The following is a 20,477-nucleotide window of genomic DNA, read 5'->3' as shown; positions in this document are numbered from 1 at the left end:
GATGGTCATAATTTAATGTTGTATTTAACGATATGGATGATTTCACATCATTTAAAAAAATTAAATGATGTGACACCATTTACAAGATTAGATAGAATAAAATTAAATTCAACCATAAAATAGCCCATTTAAATTTCACTTAAAATAGAGGTTTTTTTTTTTAATTTTTTTTTTTTTTTTACATGTCCATACAAGAGAGGGGAGAGGAGGATTCGAAATAGTGACTTTCGCTTCACAAGACATGATCCCTAGTCGATTCAGCTACCCATTTGAGACAAAATAGAGAGAATTATTGTCCGATATCTCAAGGCACTCACATCTTCTTTACCTATGGCATCTATTCGTTTTCCTTTGAATCACTTGTAGCTTTTAAAAGTATGTTTGTGATTGTGCTTGAAAAAAAAGTTTTTTAGTCAATTTTTTTTTTTTTTTTAGCAAAAACTTTATTTTTAAGCTTTTGCAAAAAGTGAGTTTTGATAATTTTTAGAATAAAAAAGTCAAATAAGTATTTTTAAAATTTTTTTCCAAACATACAAGCTTTTGGTTTGGCACAACTTTTTAGGTATTAAAAATATTTTTTACCCTTCATAACGCAATTCCAAACAGGCTTTAAGACTGCACTAAGAAAAGCTTATATTCTAATTCATCGACTCAAATTGCCCACTTGAAACTTGCCATAAACATAAATACTTTATAAAAAATTTGAAATTAAATATAAACCATAGAAAAATTACAAAAAAAAAAAAGAAGCTGTAGCTTTTGTTTTTGTTTTAAACTACGCCTAAGTCTAATCCTCTCTGATTTAGCGAGAAAAACCCACAATGAACCATTTGCACATTCATTAATGATTAAATAATCATCAAGTTGAGATGGCAAATCTTTTCTCCCTTGGCCTTTTCAAGATTCTGTCAAACATTTCTTCTGGTCATGCAATCATATCCTACTAATCCACCAGCCTAAAGGTATTCAAAGCTTTCCTCCATTATGGTAATCATGACCATGGTCCATATCTACAATAATTTTCTTAGATTTTATTTTTTTAGTAGATAAAGTTTTACTACAAATTGAGTTGAACAAGCCTTTTATAACCCAACCTACTAAATTAATATTTTTTCTTAGAACATATGATTTTCTCATAAGTACTCTTAACAACATACCTGGGCAACCTATATAAAAGAAAGAAATAAATAAGAGCAGTTTTTTAAAATTTTATTTTTTTTAAAAAAAGAATTTACTCAGAATTAGAAGAACACTATAACAACAGTTAGCATTCTCCTAAAAATATCGTCTTAGTCAATTTAGAGAAAAACGTTATCCTTTCTTTGCTCTTCGTGACTTATGTAAAGCATTTAATTAAAGGGAAAAAAAAGACAAAAAGACAAAAGAAAAAAAAAAGAAAGAAGAAGTTGGCGGAAAGCATGTTAAAAAGGAATCAGTGAAAATGTTGAGCAGTAAATATGCCGATATTAAGGAAGACCCTGAGGGGCAATATAGGCATAAAAAAAGGGGGAATCGGTCCGTTTAGTTTTCTCAGCTTTTAAATTACCGAGAGAGTATCCAAACAAAAATCAAAAAACATCTTCAAATCTCTGTTTGACCGTCGTACTCTCTCTCTCTCTTCATCTTTCTCACTGCTTCATCATCATCATCACCAAAATCCCATCGCCTTTTCGCCGCTGTTGCAGAGTGTGTCTCTGCGAGACTGAGAGTTTACTTTTTCTCTCCCCAGCCTCTCTCTCTCTCTCTCTCTCTCCCTCTGTCTCTCTCTGCCAAAAAGAGATTAATATTTCATCGTCATCTTCACCGCCACCGAGTCTTATCTTTGAGTCCCTTTTCTCCCTGATTTCGATAACTCCCTCATTATCTATCACTAAACTCTCCCTCCCCTCTCTCTGATCCGACGGCCACCATCGCCTTCTTCTCCAATCCTACGGTCACGCCTTTCCCTTCAGCTTCTCTACGTAAGTAACGCCCCTCTCGCCTTTTCACCCCCCACTTTTCTCTGTCAAATATCTTCTTAATCATCTCTCTCTCTCTGTCTCTGTCTCTGTCTCTCTCTCTCTCTCTCTCTCTCTCTATATATATATATATATAGACACAAACGCATATACGTATATATTTTATATATATACATATACATATATACACCATCTTCTTCGTCTTCGTTTCCGAATCTGTATTCGTACTCGCTTTATGCGTTTGCTTGTAATTATGTCTTCGTTTGCTTTTTCGTTGTATACATATATAAATATCATAAATATTTATTGTTTTTGATTTGATTTGGATTATAGCAACTAGTTTTTTTTGTTTGTTGTTTTTTCAATTTTACTGGACAATCTTTGAGTTGTGTATTTGCTTACTATTTTTCTGTTGAATTTATTCGCTTGTCTCTGATCACATGCAATGATTCAATTTTGGAATTATATGAGTGGATTTGAATTTCACGACTAAATGTGAGATTTAGTATTATTACTTTTATGATATACTTTTTCATTTTTTATATTAGTTTTAATCCCGAAGATGATGAGGAACGCTTTCAGAACATCTAGTTTATCATTTAAGCTTACACACTGTTTTACTTACTTGATCAAAGTGGTTTTCTGATTCTTACTATCATTTTGTGATCTGTATTACGTGTTGATTTAGTTTTTTTAAGTAAAGTGTTTTTATGTTTTTGTTCTTAATGAACAGGCTACGTTTTGTTCATTTCTGTTTTTGTGATTTTTTTTTTTCAAAAAAAAAAAAAAAAATCATTTTCTGATTAATGATATGTTCAGATTGAAAATGACATTGTGTGTTCCTCCTGTATCTGAAGAACCATGTAATTGTTTTTCATTTTATTATTGTTCGAGTGTTGTTAGTTTTAATATTAATTAATATATAACCGTTTTTTTTTTAAATGTTTTGATTATCAAACCCACTTATCAAAAAAAAAAAAAAAGTTTTGATTATCAAACCCTAATCCCACATTGGTTCGGCTTTAAGAAAGATGGTAGCTACTTAGAAATTTATGTTGGTTTCCATCACTAATCTGGGTTTAATGACTTAGGTTGAAATTCTAAGAAATAGTGGCGTGTCTAAATTACATAACAATCTGATTTTTATGGCCTTGAAATGTTGTCTGAAGGAGGTCAATAGAAGTTATATCTTACTGGCGATTTGAATTGGTTTCAGGTCCAGACTCATCCTAAATTCTGGATCTTTCGATCGGGTCTTATTGGTATCTTTGGTGAAATGGGGGATGTTTTTATCTTTGAACTTGGACGGATTTTTTTTTTTTTTTTTTCGGGTACAAAATCACCCTAAAGTTTAGTGGTAGATTGCAGTTTGCAGTTTGTATAGTACCACTTTCCATGGTTTGCAACACGTGAAAGTGGATTGTAAATCATGTGAACTTTATGTAGGTTTTGCCGGAGTTATTTTCTAGCTGACTAGATTTTAGTGGTTGAATGGTATTGTCATTTCTATGACAGCTGTAGGGAGCATACCTTTTTGGGGGTTTATCTGGAGTAGTTTTGTGGCTGTCTAGATTTCTGTTTTCTTTTCTTGATTTTTTTTTTTTTTTTTTTTTTTTTAATTATTAGCTTTACATGGCCTTTGCATTCCATCTTCTTTGATGCAAACATATATATCTCATTGAGTATAATGAGAATTAAATACTTATAAAAAAAAGTATCATGGGAATTAGTTGTCTACATGATTATGATGGAATGGAACCACAAGTTATAGTGGGTCCATGGAAAAAGTTTGAGCTGTTTCCTAACTGATTGTATGGTTTGTAGTTTTCAGATTATTATGAACTTCCGCCGTGTTAAACTTTTGAGAAATGCTATATACCATATTTTTATCCTACAATTATCTCACAATGATGATGTGGCATTCTCAACTAACCATTAGATTTTTTTTCTTTTATTTTTTAACAATGATTGATCATAGGGTTGGTTGAGATTGCAACATCAATATTGTGAGATAATAATGTAGTATCTAGCATTAATTTCAAATTTTTTGCTCTCATTATCTATAATGGCTCCTTCTGTTAATATGAATTTGTACATAAAATTATAAATAAAAGACACTTACAAATATTATTCTCATGCAACTTAAAATTGGCTTCCAGATTCTGCTCAAATGGGCCTAGATTTATTGGTGGTTGGCTGGTATCCTGGAACAATTAGGTTTACAAGTAAAAGGATTGCTGAATTTACTCGATATTACTCTTTTTTGTATGTCTTTTATATGACTGGATTTTAGGTGAATATTGTTAATCATCAACATTGTTGAAAGTTTCCTAGTAAGGTAATGCTATACCTTTTCTGCTATGTTCTTATAATATTAAATTTGGGGGAATTTCTGTAATATATGATATTCTTTTAGGAACTTTCCGAATCACTTACATAATGAAGTGTAACTGAGCTATTTGATCTTGTGACCTTATTGGAATGATTTTGGGTTTGGCTGATGGACTACATACTATGAGAATACTCATCTATAGATTAATATTGTGTTTTATACCTATATCTGGTTTGGTGTTGAGGCAGACTTATAAGCGGTGACTCAGTTAATTTATATGTTTATGTGATTTCTTGAATAACTTTTGTTTTCATGGTATACAATATCTTATTTTCTAGTTTTTTTCTTTTCTTTTCATTTTTTGACATTCTGTTAGTTTTTAATTAGCTCTAGTGATCTCATTTTTCAGTAAGAACTGGCAAGTTGGGAATTTATTTCTGGCCTCAAATTCCCACCTTTGATTTGTAGGCAGTAATCAAGTTGCATCTCTTGAATAAGGACTGGCAAGTTGCTAATGGAGCCTAATGAGCATAGGAGGGTGAGGAGAAAGGATCATCATGCCCAAGAAAATGGTGATGTCAGTCTAACAAGTGTTGGTGAAGAATTTGATCCATGGACTGCCTGGGCTTACAAGCCTCGTACTGTTTCCTTGCTACTTGTTGGTGCCTGTTTTCTTATGTGAGTGCTCTTCTTGATAAGTAATTTTTATCTATTGATATTTTGATTCATTCTACAAGTTATTGGTTAATAGTTAGCAGTTGATTTATTGATTATCAACTATATATTCCATTGTTTTGATGTTTCTCAACTGAATTGGAATTTTTCTCTCCTGATGATTTTTTGTTCTGGTTGTCCCTACTAAAGCCTTTTCGGCGTCTTCTTGTTCTTGTGAATGTCCAGCTGTATCACTTGCCTGCTTTCTCTATTGGTGCTAGTTGCCACTACCAAAGGAAAGCATTTATACATGTAGATTGCTATAGTTACATGTTGCTTCTCTGATTGCAGTTGTTTATCTAGTTATGAGTTACATTTACATTGGAGATGCACCAATGTTGTTTGGTGTCTCTAATGCTTTAAAATGTACTCGCATGAATAATTCTATGGAAATGATGAATATGCATTTTTTTTTTCTCCCTAATATAGAAGAGAGAGTTTTGGCATTTGATTCTCTGTTTCAGCTTGTGTTGAAATTAGTCCCCTTCAATGTAATGCATGTACCAGTGAATGAGATAGTGTCGACCATCTCTAGTGCCACAAGTTGGACTCTTTAATGCCTCACAAATGCTTTTGCCAGGGAGAGAAGGAAGAGGATATTCAAAACCATGTTTTTGAGTTTCTGCATTTGTTCAAATAAATAAATAAATAATGGTTCTATGTGTTTTGGTTTGGGGAGGCTTATCTCTTGGCTTTTGACTGTTATTTCTAATAAGCCATCAGAGAACCAAAATGGTTTTATATTAATGTTCCTATATGTATAACATTGATTAAAAAGAAACATGCCTTGGATGAACTTATACTTTGCTGTTGCACTTTCAACGCAATGATATAATGTTTGTATAATTTTTAAAATCCTCATTGTGGACCTAGTAGGTTGAATTAAGTTTTTTTTTTTTGATTGTTTGATTTATGAACAGTTGGGTAAGTGGAGTCCTTGATCCTGAAAGTGGTGCATCTGGTGATCTTGTTACATCTGTGAAAAGGTTTGTTCTTATTTTGTAATTTATTGAAGTTCATTTGACATCAGAATTCTATATTTCCTTATTGTTTCATTCATTCAAAAAATAGAAATCTGGTGAATCTAATGTGAAATTTGTATCGCATTAGGGCTCCCTTTTAGTAAGTTGGTGCGGGTTTCTTATGCACATAGTAATTTCCTCATTGTTTCTTGTAGGGGTGTATGGGCTATGGTTGCAGTTTTTCTTGCTTACTGCTTGCTGCAAGCCCCATCTACGTGAGTTTCATCATATATATAATTTTGCTTATTAGTGAAGAATCTAGCCCATGATAGTCAGAAACTTTGGTGGGTTTGTGGGATAGTTTGGCTATTGGCTCTCTGCGGCTACATATGTAAAATCATATTCTTTTATAGGGTCCTTATTAGGCCACATCCTGCAATTTGGCGCCTAGTGCATGGAATGGCTGTTTTGTACCTCGTCTCCCTCACATTTTTGCTTTTTCAGGTTGGTCTTCTTTCCTGAAGCAAATATTTCTTATAGCGTGTGCAAAACAAAATTTTCCTATGTATGCGTATTTATCTGTTGAAGCTCAAAGTATGGGGGTATTCTTGTTGGAATCCTCTGTTTTTTCATTTGTGGGCTGGCAATTTTTTCTCAGTAATAAGCATTTTAAAAATGATGATCAATTGGATAAATAAAGGAGTATTTTAAACAAAATTGAGTTTTTTCTGTCATTCTATTCCGTGTCTCCTCTTTATTTCCCATTTGTTTTCTCCCTCACAGAATTCCCTTCATTATTTATGCAATATTTTCTGAAATTCCAGTTAGTGGTTGCTGATGTTAACTTTTCACCGTCTCATATTCCAGAAGCGTGATGATGCTCGGCAATTTATGAAGTTTCTCCATCCCGACCTTGGTGTTGGTAATGCAATTGAGCTTTGCAAAGCTTTTAATTTTGGGTAGTAGCTAAGAGGAATCTGTTCATCATTGATTTGTGATGTATTTGAGATATGCAAAGCTTTTCACTATCATACTTGCTTGGATGGTTCGGTTCATTGTTGGCTGTTTAGGCATTCTAATTTTATTTGCACGACTTCATGCAGAACTTCCAGAAAGATCATATGGTGCTGATTGCCGCATATATGTACCTGAGAATCCCACAAGCAGGTTTAAAAATGTTTATGTATGATTCTTCTTTCACAACCTATTTACTTCAATTGTTTTCCATGCTTATTATTTTGTTATTGTTGTACATCAGTGCAATATCAGGGTGCTGCAGGCTTCTGATTTTTTTTTTTCTCTACCTCTTCTAGGAAACACTTTTTGATGAATTTGTGCTAGCTCATATTATTGGATGGTGGGGCAAGGCTATATTGATTCGTAATCAGCCCCTTTTGTGGGTGCTATCAATAGGATTTGAAATGATGGAGGTTGGTTCCTGTATTAAAGACGTACATCTTTTGTGGTTCCCATTTTCAGTTCGGATTGATTGTCTGCTTCTATGTCCCTGAATCATAAAATCATTTTAATTGCTCATGCTGAATTTTTTATTTATTCATAAGTAATTCATATCATTGATAAGCGCAGAGGGATGTAACCTTAGTACACGGGATGTATACGAAGAGAGTCCCTTTTAAAGGCTAAATGGAGACTGCATTTTATTATAGACTATTTTGATTATAGACTGAATTATGTCACCTTTTTCAGCTTACATTCCGCCACATGTTACCGAACTTCAATGAGTGCTGGTGGGACAGTATAATTCTTGACATTTTGATCTGCAATTGGTTTGGTGAGATTTGTTTTCCATTTTTTCTCTCTCGGGTTGGGGTTTTAACTTGTTTATTATTACATTGGTATGTCGCTTTGAAGAATTATATCTTTGATTGTGTAATTATTAATCATTTTGTCTTATCTACCTATAATTGTTGTCTTTATGAACTACTTTTCCATTTATTGACATTAAGGATTTTTGTGGAAAAGGTAGGCTCAAGCCTCTTGTAACTAGGATGCGTAGTGGGGTAGAAGATATTTTGGATGTTGCTATTCTATTTTGTAATCATCTGTTACCCTTCTAGATTCTTTTACTATCTTGGATCAACACTTTGATTTAAGGAACAGGTAAAACTCGTTAAATATTTAGTGTGTTGAGATTTTGAGGCCATGGTTATGACTTTATACTATATAATACATCAACAATGTCACCCTCTTACTGCTTTATTCCTTCTGTTTTTCCTTCCAATTGAATTTTTTTGTTAAAATCAGCTTCTGAAATGTTGATTATAGCATTTGAACTTTTTTCATTATTTCACAGTAACTACTAACTCTGTATGTTGTCAATTGTGGCTTTCATTATTGCCTGGATTACCTATTATTCTGTCAAAAAATGAAATAAAGTGGAGCTCAAGCCGTAATTTAGAGTGTTATATGAGCATATGTTAGATATTCTGGCGTTTTAATATGTACTCAGTCAGTCTTAGGATGATCTTGGAAATCAAAATTTATGAAAATATCTGGGGGTGGTATCTTACTTATAGATATTTATTTCTAATGAATTTGTGGACATCTATTAATTTTCTGGGACCTTGGACTTTCCCAAATGTGTGATTGCCACTTTTTATTTAATCAATGATTTCTTGAGCATTTTTTTTTTTTTTGAAGTTTAGGATGACATGCTCCAAAACTTATTGCGTGGTTCATTTTCTTGGAATATTCTTAGTTGTTTGGTCGTTTCTATGCTGGTTTCATGGTTTCTTTGCTTTTCATTCACATGCCAGCTATTTGTGTAAAACTTCTTAATTGATATTCTAAATACTTTTTGCCTGTTGCGACCTCTGACTTCTGGTTTGTTTTTTGTATTGTTTATGGTTCTGTTAGATAGGATCACTTTGTTGGGATTTTATTGGTTTCTTTTTGTTCTAATTTTGAATAATACTTGCTGTTCTAGCTGGAGCAGTTAATTGCTTTGCTGGATTAGGATTCTGATCAAGTTTTTGTAATACAATTAGAAGTTGGAGCTTGAGAAAGAACAATAACATGACAGAAGTTCATGTAGAGCTTTAGATCACCAGTTCTTTTTATTGAATAACTTGCAGTTTATAGAAGTTAAGATGGTTTCATAGACCTGGATCATCAGTTGTTGCTTCTGCCAAGACCTCTTAATCAATGGATTGTGATTCATGTAGTTAATCTTTCAATTTAGTAAACTAAAAGTTTTTTTTTTTTTTTTTTTTTGTAATATTTATATCTAGATTGATCTTTTTTAGGACCGGTTAAAGTTTATTATGACATGTTTTGTTTGGTTTACATTGCAGGTATCTGGGCTGGGATGCATACTGTCAGATACTTTGATGGAAAAACATACAAGTGGGTTGGTCTGAGCCGTCAGCCTAATATTATAGGAAAAGTATGTTTAAAAGTTATGTTTTATCTTTCTTCTCTTGTTTGCCCAATCATTATTGATAACTGCTAGTTTTTCCTTTCTCTGATGTGGAAGGATTAATCAGACATTGAGTAATTGTATCTAAATTTCCGGGGAAAGATGGAAACTGATTCTGATGCAACAAATTTAGATTTTCTTTTCTCTCTCCGAGGCAGAATATTTACTTGTTATACGATCTTTTACCTTCCAAAGTTTTTGGTTTTTAAAATGTGTCCTGTACATTTTTTTCAGGTCAAACGAACATTGGGACAGTTTACACCAGCACACTGGGACAAAGATGAGTGGCGCCCCTTGCTTGGTCCATGGCGATTCATTCAAGTTCTCAGTCTTTGCATTATATTTTTGACAGTAGAGCTGAACACATTCTTTTTGAAGTTTTGTCTTTGGATTCCTCCTCGGAACCCTGTAATTGTGTATAGGTTGATCTTGTGGTGGCTAATTGCAATACCAACAATTCGTGAGTATAATTCATACCTTCAAGACAGGTACTCTCTCTCTCTCTCTCTCTCTCCCCACGTGCCCAACATGTTCACATGCGCGAAAGTACTACATTATTGAAGAATGTCTATTCTGAGATGAATTTACATGTAGTAATTCTTCATGACATTGTTAATTTTCCAGGAATTCGGTAAAAAAAGTTGGAGCATTTTGTTGGCTTTCACTTGCTATCTGCATTGTTGAGCTTCTCATTTGCATCAAGTTTGGTCACGGTATGTTAGTCTATATTTTCTATGCTTTAGCTGCATATTGGTCATCGGCCAATTTTGTAGTTTTGCTGACACTAGCACATTTAATTTCTTTTCAATCGTTTCTCCTTGATCTTAATGACCTTGTTCTTGACTTCCACCAGGATTATACCCTAAATCAATGCCTTTATGGCTGGTACTATTCTGGACGTCGGTTGGAGGTTCCCTCCTAATATTTCTCGTTGTTTGGTCTTGGCAACTGCAACGAAGTTTAGGTAGAAAGAGGCGTTGAAGTTGCTATTGGACGACACCATTCTTTGATTACTTACTTTTCTTGAGGGGATCCGCCATTGCTGTAAATACCTAACACCGTTTTAAACTGTAAATGCTATTCTCTTAGGTCAGTGGATCCATCAGTCTTTTGAGCTCAGATAATTTATTTTTACACCATAGGTTCGACATAAGGCTCATTAGTTACTGGTTTGCCATATTAACAAAATTGGCTTACGTTTTTTCTTTTCTCCCTCTTGTTGAGTCATTTTGGACATCCCAATTTTTATGTGATTTATTTCAAATTTAATTCATCTATTTCATTTTTGTCACTTGTATTGGAACAATGCAGCAAAAGTTGGAACACAGAACACTCAATTTTAGTGTTTTGAAAACTCGACTGTCACTTTTCGAACCGGAAAAGTTTTATTGTGGAATGGGTTCGATATACATGGCTATTGTTGTGGTTTCTCTCTCTCTCTCTCTCACCCAACCCTGTGTCTATTGAGAGTCTTATTTCTTTCATTATGTGATTGAGGAAATTATCCATGGTTGAAACCAAACTTTCTTCTTTGGGCTTTTTGCTAATTACGCAACTGTTATTATTTACCAAAGAAGTTATCACACACAAATCATCTAATTCCTTTCCGACTTTCATTTATTTATTTATTTATTTTGCCTCGGAAAGTCACTTTTTGTTCTTGGGGGATAAGCTTTATAAATCCCTCTCAATTGGCTAGGTGGAGAAAGGCATGATGGGCATCTTTCTATTCCATGTAGTTCTTCCTCTAACAATCTCTTCATTTTGACGCTCACCTGCAGCTTGGAGGAGATGTGTATACCTTAATGGTAGCTTCTCAAACGAGCCCAGGATTTCGGATGCCAGGGAAAATCCATTGAGTAGACTAATGTCATTATTTTGTCTCAATCCATCTTTCAAAATTCCATCTTCGTCGGGTTGGCAAAGTGACTGGACTATCTCTGAACTCCCACATTCCTTTCTATACTCTAGTATGATACTTGATAGTTGGTGGGACTCCAAAATCTCATCCGGAATCGTCTGTTGGTGAAGCAACTCAAAGAGTTAACAAATGGGTCAAAAAATGAGAGCAAATTAGATTTGAGTTCATAATTTTCAAGCATCCATCTCGGATACTTCACATTGTTTACATGGTGATTCATGTCCAAACAGCTTCTCTTGGGCTAAGAATTGGTGACATTGCAATAGTCAGCTTTTGCTTCTTGAGAGCTATGGAATATTGGCTACGAATAAGGTCTTGAAGTTCTGTTGTCTTTTTACCTTCAAATTGGAGTTCATATATCTTGCTTTATTGTCCAACTTAATGATTTTCTCTGGACACTCTTCTTTGATTGCTTGCTTCTCTATGAACCAGGGTGATATTTCAGCTCTCACCTCTTCTGGCATCTTTGAGAGCCGTCTTGTTTGCTGGTTCATCATCACCCAGGTGCTGCTATTTCATGTTTTAGAGTGTTTTAGCATATATCGAAGAGATGTGATGGAAAAAAGTTGCAAGAAATAATTACCTGGTGGCACGTGCAAATACATGGCCTGTGGCTTGACTTCGGATTAGCCAATCCCGCCGCATCCCATTTTTCCCTGATCCTCCAACCCATGTGTCGATTTCCACAATCTCTCCCCTGTAGGCATTGAGACTGAGAATTATTAATGGATCCATATTTTGAATGTTAATATGAGGAAGATGGTAGGACTAATTACCAGATTGGGTAGTGATCGATTTGAACCTGCATCCTTGAGACAACCCATATGAGATTGTTCCTTACCATTCCGCGTGTGGCACCAAATCCTTTGCCCAGAAGTCCAGACATCCACACATGGTTTAATGCTGTTTCCTGCATATTTACCCGATTCTTTCTCATTTTTAATAAAATGTGTTGAATCCCCATTTTGAAATGAATAATTCAAAATCACCTGAAGAAGATTCAGGATGCTCTCAAGAGTTGCAGATTTATCAGGACCAACTTCATAGGACCTAATGACAACAGTCAGCCTGTACCCGACACCTCCTTCAATGATGATCCCTTGACGATGACGATCCACTGATTGCTTCTTCGTCGGAATATTCTGTCGAAGCTCCTCCTTGGCTATGCAGCCATTTTCCACAACAGGATTGGTGATTGAATTGAATGTGTTTGCCACTCCAGCCATTTGGCTCAGTGTATCAGCCTTTGTAGAGCTCCTCCCAGATGCACCAACAATTCTGATGTTATTCAGCTTCTGCTTGTGGTCATGATTGTCTCTATTGGAAGAGCACCTGAATATATTATATGAGGCTGGATATGAGAAAGCAGCCATTGTCTTTGCCTCCTAATGTAGATGGGCAGAAATTGAAATAGAGAAATGGGCAATGGAGTAGTTTTGTAGTCTGCAGGGGGCGGAGCAGCCGAAGGAAAAAGTTAAACAAACTAGAGAATAAAAATTGATGGAAATTTGTCATAAAACTGAGCTTTTCGAAGAGGGTCTTTGTTTGTCACAAAATTTAGTGGTGACATCTTAGGATTGATCGACAGCAAAAGTTGGAAACCATTGTCGGTTTCTTGCTGTCATTGCTTGTAGTGTGGAACCCGAAGGGCTTTTGGCATGATATCCTGGATGCTGCTTACAAAACAAGACATCCTACTATCCTAGTGCTTGTGCGAACCCGGGCTTGGATTTTTCGAAAAGGGTGAGGTTGTCTTTGCCTTTGGTTCATAGGAAGAACAACCAAATCATTCTCTTTCTGTCTCTCTCTCAACTGGTAGACGTTAGACAACAGATGTAATGTTGAGTGAGCTAGAGGGAGGATCGTCTTCCTTAATTTTCCGCGAGGACTCCATTGTTAAGATTCTTTTCTGGAAAATACCCGTTTTGTTTTTTGTATGCTTGAGGCAGCAAAGAAGTAGAAATGGTGCGAATAAGTTCATTTCGGAGGTGACAAGTTGGTCTTATTATACAATGGAAGTCTCGAGTAAACTTTTTTAAATATTTTGGCTTTGATAATGTAGTTCATGAAGGTAAGTTCGGAGGCTTGTCGTGAGCGTCGGTGGGAGATACCTTTGATGCTTAAGTAATTAGGGAATTTAGAGAGAAACAATAATAATAGGATGTTCAAAAAGAATTTACCAAGAGGGGTCTGCTTTCTCTTAAATACGCAGAGTATTTCTTTTCTTTGCATGGCATTAGCCAGGTGTCGTCTAGTGATAGGATAGGACCCTGGTTGGGTGTGACATTCAGTTAACATTCTCTAGTGAAGTACGTTCCTTGTCAGGTGTCGCCTGTTGGCAGCTGGTGTGGTACGAACTTAACAGGATAGTGACACCTAATTCCTTGCCTCTTGCGACCGTTATCAGGTGTCAAATGGCTTTATTAATGACATTTTTTTGATTCCTTGCTGAGAATATTGAGACTGTTTGGATGAAGTGGCAAGGTGGTTATCCTTTGCAAAATGCCTTTCCCCATCCTCTAAGGACTTGTGGTTTTGGGCCCAGTTGTCTGGTTCCAATGAGTCTCTTTATCTCAGGTCCTATGAAGTAGATAGGTATATTAGAGGATATTAACAAAATGTCACGCTCAACCAAGGTTTTACCTACAAGGCTACAACCGGAAGACACTTGGCTAATGCCATTCAAGGAAAAGAAATACTCCACATTTAAGGGAAAGTAGTTGCTAGAGGTACATTATTTATGAACACCTTACTATTTTTGCCTTATCACTTTCTTCCTCTAAATCTCATACTGACTTAAGCATCAAATGTATTTCCTATTAGTAAAAGAGAAAATTGTTTAAACTACCTCTTATGTAAGAGATGCATTTTGGTGGAATAGAATGTTAGTTGTCAAAAAGCGAACAATACATAAATAATAGAGGATTTGGTTAACAATATCATTAGGGATCTAGATTAACAAATAATCCTTTTGGTGATGCTTTATATCACCTAAAATAAGAGGATTAAAGCCCCCAGATTTGCTTGTGCCTATGTACATGCTCTGTCGAATAGCATATCAGACATGGGTTCCAATACAGCAGAATTATAATGTGTGCGTTGTCTCTCTCTCCTGCAAATGGAAAATATAAGAAAATATAGTTTGTGGAAAAAATACAACGTCAAGTTTTAATGTTATTTTAAGTGAAATAACGTGACAACAACTATATGCATATGTTGAATAGAAAAAAAAAACTATATGCATATGTCCACATTCATTTCAATGTGGCTATGTTGACAGCATTGTAAATAGGCAATCTGAAAAAAGAAAAAGAAAAAGAAAACGCCTTATAGAAAAAGATGCTGATAGACAGATCAGAACTAGTATTTTTTATCAGGGAGTCAAAGCATGAATGATGGGTCAAGTCTAATTTTAATTAGGGTCAAATATATAACTATATATGTCCACTGCGCCTTAGCCATCCTGATTTGTTTTTGTCAATAAAGTCGAGATATACTCAATCGAAAATATAGTAAGACTGAACTTTGTTAGCTTTATTTTTTTTTCTTTGATTAAATAACCCATAATTTCAATTCAAATTAATCAAGTGACCTAATCTTCACCGATGGTTTCCAAGTCCGAAGTGCAAACATTGTTAATCACGTTTTGGAATTTGGAATTAAGCCGAGATAAAAAACTTAAGATAATAAAAAAAAAAAATTAATCAATTAATTAATATTCTAACACAAGTACCAATTTAATCATCACAAAACATTTGATAGAGAAGCATGTCCTAGATTATAGAATTGATATTGTCTCATTTGTTAAAGCAATTGAGTCCTCTTTGTTCTCACGAAGATGAAATTATTTTCTGCCACTATGACATCATCTATAAAAACAAGAATAGGTTTAAAACTATGACCTTTAGGATCAGACAAATAATAAATAATCTGTTTTCAGTTATTTATATCCTACATCAATGAGTGCTGAAGAAAACTTAACAAACCATTGTATTGATGCTTGTTTTAGACCATCTAATGGTTTGTTAAGTTTTTACCTTTTTTCTTCAAAACTAGGAGGAAGATGCATGTAGTCATCCTTTTCAAAGTAACCATGTATAGAGAGAGAGCAGCTCCTTCTCTCTACCCAGCAAACAGAAGAAAGAACAAAAGAGTTTTAAAAAACAAGAACAGAACAGAAATGTAAAATAACTCCCATGACCATATTACATCAGAAGAAACCAAGATAGAATAATAAAACAAAACAAAACAAAAAGAAAACTATTAGTTTATTTATTTATTCTCCAGGGGAGAGCAGCCTCCCCTTCTTAATAAAATGGGGATGCAGGAGATTACAGATAATTCACACTGCCAAAGCAAACACCATGAAGATTTGAACTTTTCCATAATTCTCTAAAATAAAGAACAGTGAATCCAAAAAAAGGTGAAATGTGCAACACATCTGGTTCAGGCAAAGCACGCATGTACATCAATGATACAAAGCTAATATCAAACAGTCAAATTTTGATTAGAACCTACATTTGCTAGTAAAGGTATTAGGCTGTATAATGCATTCAAACTTGATACTGCAAAACAGCTAGAGTAAAGACCCAGTAGGAGCATCTCAATCTGTACCATAGTATTTCCCAGTCATTTTAACAGGAATCAACTACTCTTACCCAGGTTATCTTTAGTCAGGAAACTACTTCATGGCAAATCGAGTCTCTTCAAAGAAATGTCTGCTATCAAATCATCCATAGAGAGGTGATTATCCTTGTGCAACCTGACACCCCAGAATAGGGTAAAAAAAAAAAAAAAAAAAACAACAATAACCACAACCTGACACCCCAACTAAAATAAATGGAACAAATTACCAACCACTAGCTAATCACTAAATCTACACGGGTCCAAGGTTTATCTAACAAGGGTAGGTACACGAAGTAACTCTGCCTTAGAGGGGTTTCCTGTCATCAAAAAGGAATTGGAAGAAGTACTAGAAGCACCAATTAACAACACACAGAAATAAACAGTCTAGATGCAAGTGCAAATGTTTCCTCTATTATTCAAGAATCCAATCTTCAAGGCTTGAATCCAAACACATGGACAATGGAAAATAAAAGAAAAAAACCCTCAAAATATCCAGCTAACAGAAAACACATAGGAGAAACTTTTAAGTTCAATGCTTGGAATCCAAAGACATGTAAAAGAAGAATTCAATCACTGATTCATCTTCCTCCAGTGGAAGTGTTCTCGTCTTCCTCCTATAGAAGTATTTAAAACAACACTGTCTGTTACATCACCATCTGAAGCCTATGCAAAAAAACTTAGCAATCACCATTTTTTTTTTAATAACAAGGAACCCCTCTGAGGCAGAGCCACTTCGTATACCTACCTCTGTTGGGTAAACCTCGGACCCATGTAAAGCACCCCCTCCACATGGATCGGTTAATACTCTAGCTTCGCCAGCGGGCTGGCCCCAAAGAATTGTTTGCACTCAAGGGGATTCGAACCTTAGACCTCATGGACTACTTAGCAATCACCATCTGAAGCCTAAGCAGAAAAAAAACTTAGCAATCATCACCAATAAGTCCAATGGTCTGAAATGCTGAATACATATAACTCCCCTCTTCATAAGGAAGATGCACTAATACTACCTGATACAGCTCCAATTAGTTGTGATATTTTACTTTTCTCATTTCCCTTTCTTCTTGGCAAACAAAAGAAACATTGGTTAGATAATATACTACATCTCTGATGAAAAACAAATCGACACAGGCACACCCATTTTAGCAATGATGTAAGAAAGCATCCTCCACAAAATAACCCCCGATAACTTCATTTTTCTTTCATTGAATCTGTAAACAAAGGATTTAGGTTTCTGAAAGAGAAACTGGGGAAGTTCTGCCAACGAGAAAAATACAGGACCAAACTGTAGCATGCAAACTGTTAGCACATTTGACAAGTAAAATTGTATAGCAAATTACAAGTGGAAACACTTTGACCTATAGAACAGTGGTTTATAACACAAATTTATGATATAAAGAAGATTAGCTTTTCTCTCACAATGTTTTAATCTATGGAATTAGAAGTTTCCACTTTCCATGGGACCACTGATCATAGAGTATCAACCATTTTGAATCCAGTAATTACTTGCAACTGTGGAGAAAAAAAAATATACCATACATCAAAAATCTTTACATGGATTACAAATAATAAAAAATTACAATCACTCATACAGGATGAAGGCAATATCCCATCCTTCCCACCCTTTCCTCCAAAAAATATTGAAAAGAATGAATAAATACAATATAATCTTGTTAGAGATTTATTAATGACAAGATTTATTTGAAACAACTTGATACAGTTGTGAAATTTATCTGTATACCTGTTGTTGACTCTTTGAAGCAAAATTATGCCTCTGAACTATGTAATTAGTGATCCAGATCCAAGGACTGGTTTTAAGTATTGCTCAGTTGCAATCAGTAATGGATCAAAAATGAGTTAGTATTCGACAGTTGACTTTTCCAATTACCAAATTTACCCATCAGCTGCTCCATCCTGTAAATCGATCAAGGGCCCAGAAGATTATGACAAGATATGGAAAATATACTATGCAAAAGTGAACTTTGAAGGAAGCAATTCTTACTTGAAGTATCATCCCAAGGATAATTACCAACGGTTGTTGTAACCATTTTCGTTTGGATGGGAGCACAAATATGGCGCTCTGTCACCAATCACCAGAGTGAGCCAGAATGCCATAATGGATATATCAAGTCCTTACCTCAGAAGTGTCTTTGCTACCTAGAATTGAACTCTCAAGGTATTGCACTGCCTGCAATCTGTAGTCTTTGTCTAGTTGCCTTAGAAGTGCACGGTGTGTATAAGAATCAGGCTGAATTTTTCTATCCAGCATCTGCACATACAGTCTCAAAGCCTCCTGCCAATTGCCCATGTTGCAGTTCCCGTTTATTAAAATAGTGTATGTATACTTATTTGGAAGTATTCCTTTTTCTTCCATCTCAACAAAAAACTTGTAAGCCTGATCCATTCTCCTAACTTTGCAAAGACCATTTATCAGAACATTGTAGGTGATCACATTTGGCGAAACACCCTTCTCCTGCATCTCCAATAAATACACAAATGCCAGTTCAAGCATCCCCTTACTGGCATGGGCATGAATCAATATTGTGTAAGTCACAACTGAAGGGGATAAGCCCTTGCTCAGCATCTCATAGAATACCTCTTTGGCTTTCGTAAGATGTCTATTTTCCAAATGTGCATGAATGATGCTAGTATATGTCACATGATCAGGAACAAGACCATCATGAACCATTTTCTGCAACAAGTTACATGCTTCTTCCAAATTGCCCAACCTACAGAGCCCATTTACAAAAACATTGTAGGTGATCAAATCAGGTGGGAGACCCCTAGCTAGCATTTCTTCTTGCATGCTGAACGCCCTGGATGTGTCACCAAGCTTCAGTTCACCCACTATCCTAGTGGTGTATGCAAAGCAGTCGGGCTCCAACCCTTCTTGCAACATCTCATCAAAGAATTCCTTAGCCATTGACAAATTACCCCTCTTGCAAGATCCATTTACTAGAATCGTATAAGTAAAAACATCAGCACAAATCCCTTGGTTGATCATTTCTTTTTTGAGCTGCCAAGCAACATCCAAGTCCCCCAACCTGCAAAGGCCATCTATAAGAGAATTATAGGTAATAACAGTAGGAGCGAGATTCCTACATTTTAACTCACCAAACAACAGAAAAGCCTCCCGAATGTTCCCAAACCTACAATACCCATATATTAGAATGTTGTATGAAACTACATCTGGCATCACGTTCTTCTTAAACATATCAGAAAACCGTTGTCTAGCATCAGCCATTCTTCCCAACTTGCAAAGGCCATACATTAACATATTAAAAGTTGCCACAGTAGGCTTAGCTCCTCTATTCACCATCTCTTCCTGAAAATCTAATGCCTCAACAAGCAATCCTTTCTTGCAATACTCGCAAATCAATGGGTTATAGGTGTATGCTGAAACTTTCAATCCCGAATTCAACATCTCTCCAATCAGCCCCTTGGCCTGCGCTAACTTCCCTTTCTTTGACAACCCATTAATCAACACATTATACGTCACATCATTCGGAAAACACCCCCTCCTTTGCATCTCAGATAAAAGCTCTAGCGCTTGCGACACTTCCCCTTCCTTGCAGTACAAATCCAACAGAGTATTATAAGTAACAATTGTCGGCTTAATCCCACACTCACCCATCAATCTATAAACCTCTCTAGCCTTAGTTGCAAGGTCTCTTTTCCTAAATATCCTAAGCATTCTATTACAATTTTTCACATCCGGCAACAACCCATTTCCTATCATCTTATTGAAAACTAACAAACATTGCTCAATCATTGATTTTTTGGTATAGACCCATAACAAAAGATCGAGAAGCTTAACCGAAACCTCGGGACCAACATACCCATTAACCAAAACATCCACAATTCCATTCATATCTACACTAATCACCTTCTCCACCACCCAATATGCCGACCTCATCAAATTGTTCTTGACGAGGATTTCTAGAATCACACAAAACGCAAACTCGGAATGCTGAAAGTCGGGTTGGCCCTCGGCCCAACTGAAGAACCGCAGAGCGATTCTGGGTCTAATCCGGATCGAATTAAGGACACGGATAAACAAGTCGGGGTCAACAATAACAGCTCGGAATTGATCGGAGACCTCATTAATGTTACAAAAAGCCCAGGACTTCTCTTCAAAGGTATTGAAAATAAGGTCTCTGTAATGGGTCTCAGAGATTGTAGCTATGCTGGTGCTAGTGGGGCAGTTGTGGAAAGAAGAAAATAAGGGGAAGAGGAGGCGTACCTTGAGAGCAAAAGGGTTTGAAGCAGTGATGGTGGTGGTAGCGGCTAAAGCTTTTGAAGCTCGCACACAGGCGGTCATTAGAGAAGCTACACATGCGTCTATGCCTAAAGAGAGAAAGAGAGCGCTTTAGAGAAGTCTGGTTGTGGATTCTGAGGTTCGAGGGAGTTCCATAGAGGGTAGTTGGTGGCGGCGGAGCATGCCCTTAGGAATGAGAGCTCTGCCGCAGAGAAAGGTTGGTATCTCCGATAGGTGGGATTTAGGCGAGGTTGTAAAGGCAGCCATGGA

General features: G+C 35.7%; 3 protein-coding genes across 7 annotated transcripts; 1 reads left to right on the top strand and 2 right to left on the bottom strand.

Annotated features, from left to right (window-relative positions):
• Nucleotides 1-1,568: 1,568 nt before the first annotated feature.
• PSS1 (phosphatidyl serine synthase family protein) lies at nt 1,569-10,692 on the top strand. 4 transcript variants are annotated; one of them, XM_059602822.2, is made up of 13 exons: nt 1,569-1,961; nt 4,763-4,968; nt 5,925-5,990; nt 6,182-6,241; nt 6,380-6,470; nt 6,834-6,888; nt 7,070-7,149; nt 7,280-7,396; nt 7,674-7,758; nt 9,281-9,372; nt 9,640-9,893; nt 10,030-10,118; nt 10,259-10,692. In XM_059602822.2, the coding sequence occupies exons 2-13, from the start codon at nt 4,805-4,807 to the stop codon at nt 10,384-10,386; spliced, it is 1,281 nt and encodes a 426-aa protein (XP_059458805.1). In that variant the 5' UTR covers nt 1,569-1,961; nt 4,763-4,804; the 3' UTR covers nt 10,387-10,692. The 4 variants fall into 4 exon arrangements, with proteins under 4 accessions (XP_059458805.1, XP_059458798.1, XP_059458782.1 ...); XM_059602815.2 differs by having other exon boundaries at nt 4,759-4,968; XM_059602799.2 differs by having other exon boundaries at nt 4,700-4,968.
• Nucleotides 10,693-11,100: 408 nt separating this feature from the next.
• LOC132167471 (palmitoyl-acyl carrier protein thioesterase, chloroplastic) lies at nt 11,101-13,271 on the bottom strand. The gene is made up of 6 exons (XM_059578460.2): nt 12,316-13,271; nt 12,103-12,236; nt 11,910-12,023; nt 11,665-11,833; nt 11,501-11,567; nt 11,101-11,426 (listed from the first exon to the last, which is right to left on the bottom strand). Exons 1-6 carry the CDS (start codon nt 12,697-12,699, stop codon nt 11,101-11,103), a joined length of 1,194 nt encoding a protein of 397 aa, XP_059434443.2. The 5' UTR covers nt 12,700-13,271.
• Nucleotides 13,272-16,333: 3,062 nt separating this feature from the next.
• On the bottom strand, nt 16,334-20,477 carry LOC132167470 (Pentatricopeptide repeat (PPR) superfamily protein). 2 transcript variants are annotated; one of them, XM_059578459.2, is made up of 4 exons: nt 17,952-20,477; nt 17,691-17,863; nt 16,698-17,461; nt 16,334-16,566 (listed from the first exon to the last, which is right to left on the bottom strand). In XM_059578459.2, exon 1 carries the CDS (start codon nt 20,268-20,270, stop codon nt 18,075-18,077), a length of 2,196 nt encoding a protein of 731 aa, XP_059434442.2. In that variant the 5' UTR covers nt 20,271-20,477; the 3' UTR covers nt 16,334-16,566; nt 16,698-17,461; nt 17,691-17,863; nt 17,952-18,074. The 2 variants fall into 2 exon arrangements, with proteins under 2 accessions (XP_059434442.2, XP_059434440.2); XM_059578457.2 differs by having other exon boundaries at nt 16,334-17,461.

Source organism: Corylus avellana, chromosome 2 (genome assembly GCF_965113065.1).
Source record: "Corylus avellana chromosome 2, dhCorAvel1.hap1.2, whole genome shotgun sequence".
NCBI lineage: Eukaryota > Viridiplantae > Streptophyta > Magnoliopsida > Fagales > Betulaceae > Corylus > Corylus avellana.
This window is presented reverse-complemented; position numbering and strand designations above follow the sequence as displayed.

Coding starts and splice junctions, on each gene's coding strand:
- PSS1 (XM_059602822.2), top strand. CDS start 4,805: ATGGAGCCTAATGAGCATAGGAGGGTGAGGAGAAAGGATCATCATGCC. Junction 9,373..9,639: donor AGCCTAATATTATAGGAAAA/GTATGTTTAAAA, acceptor CATTTTTTTCAG/GTCAAACGAACATTGGGACA. Junction 9,894..10,029: donor AATTCATACCTTCAAGACAG/GTACTCTCTCTC, acceptor TTAATTTTCCAG/GAATTCGGTAAAAAAAGTTG.
- LOC132167471 (XM_059578460.2), bottom strand. CDS start 12,699: ATGGCTGCTTTCTCATATCCAGCCTCATATAATATATTCAGGTGCTCT. Junction 11,834..11,909: donor GTATTTGCACGTGCCACCAG/GTAATTATTTCT, acceptor ATGAAATAGCAG/CACCTGGGTGATGATGAACC. Junction 11,427..11,500: donor GTATCCGAGATGGATGCTTG/AAAATTATGAAC, acceptor TGCTTCACCAAC/AGACGATTCCGGATGAGATT.
- LOC132167470 (XM_059578457.2), bottom strand. CDS start 20,270: ATGACCGCCTGTGTGCGAGCTTCAAAAGCTTTAGCCGCTACCACCACC.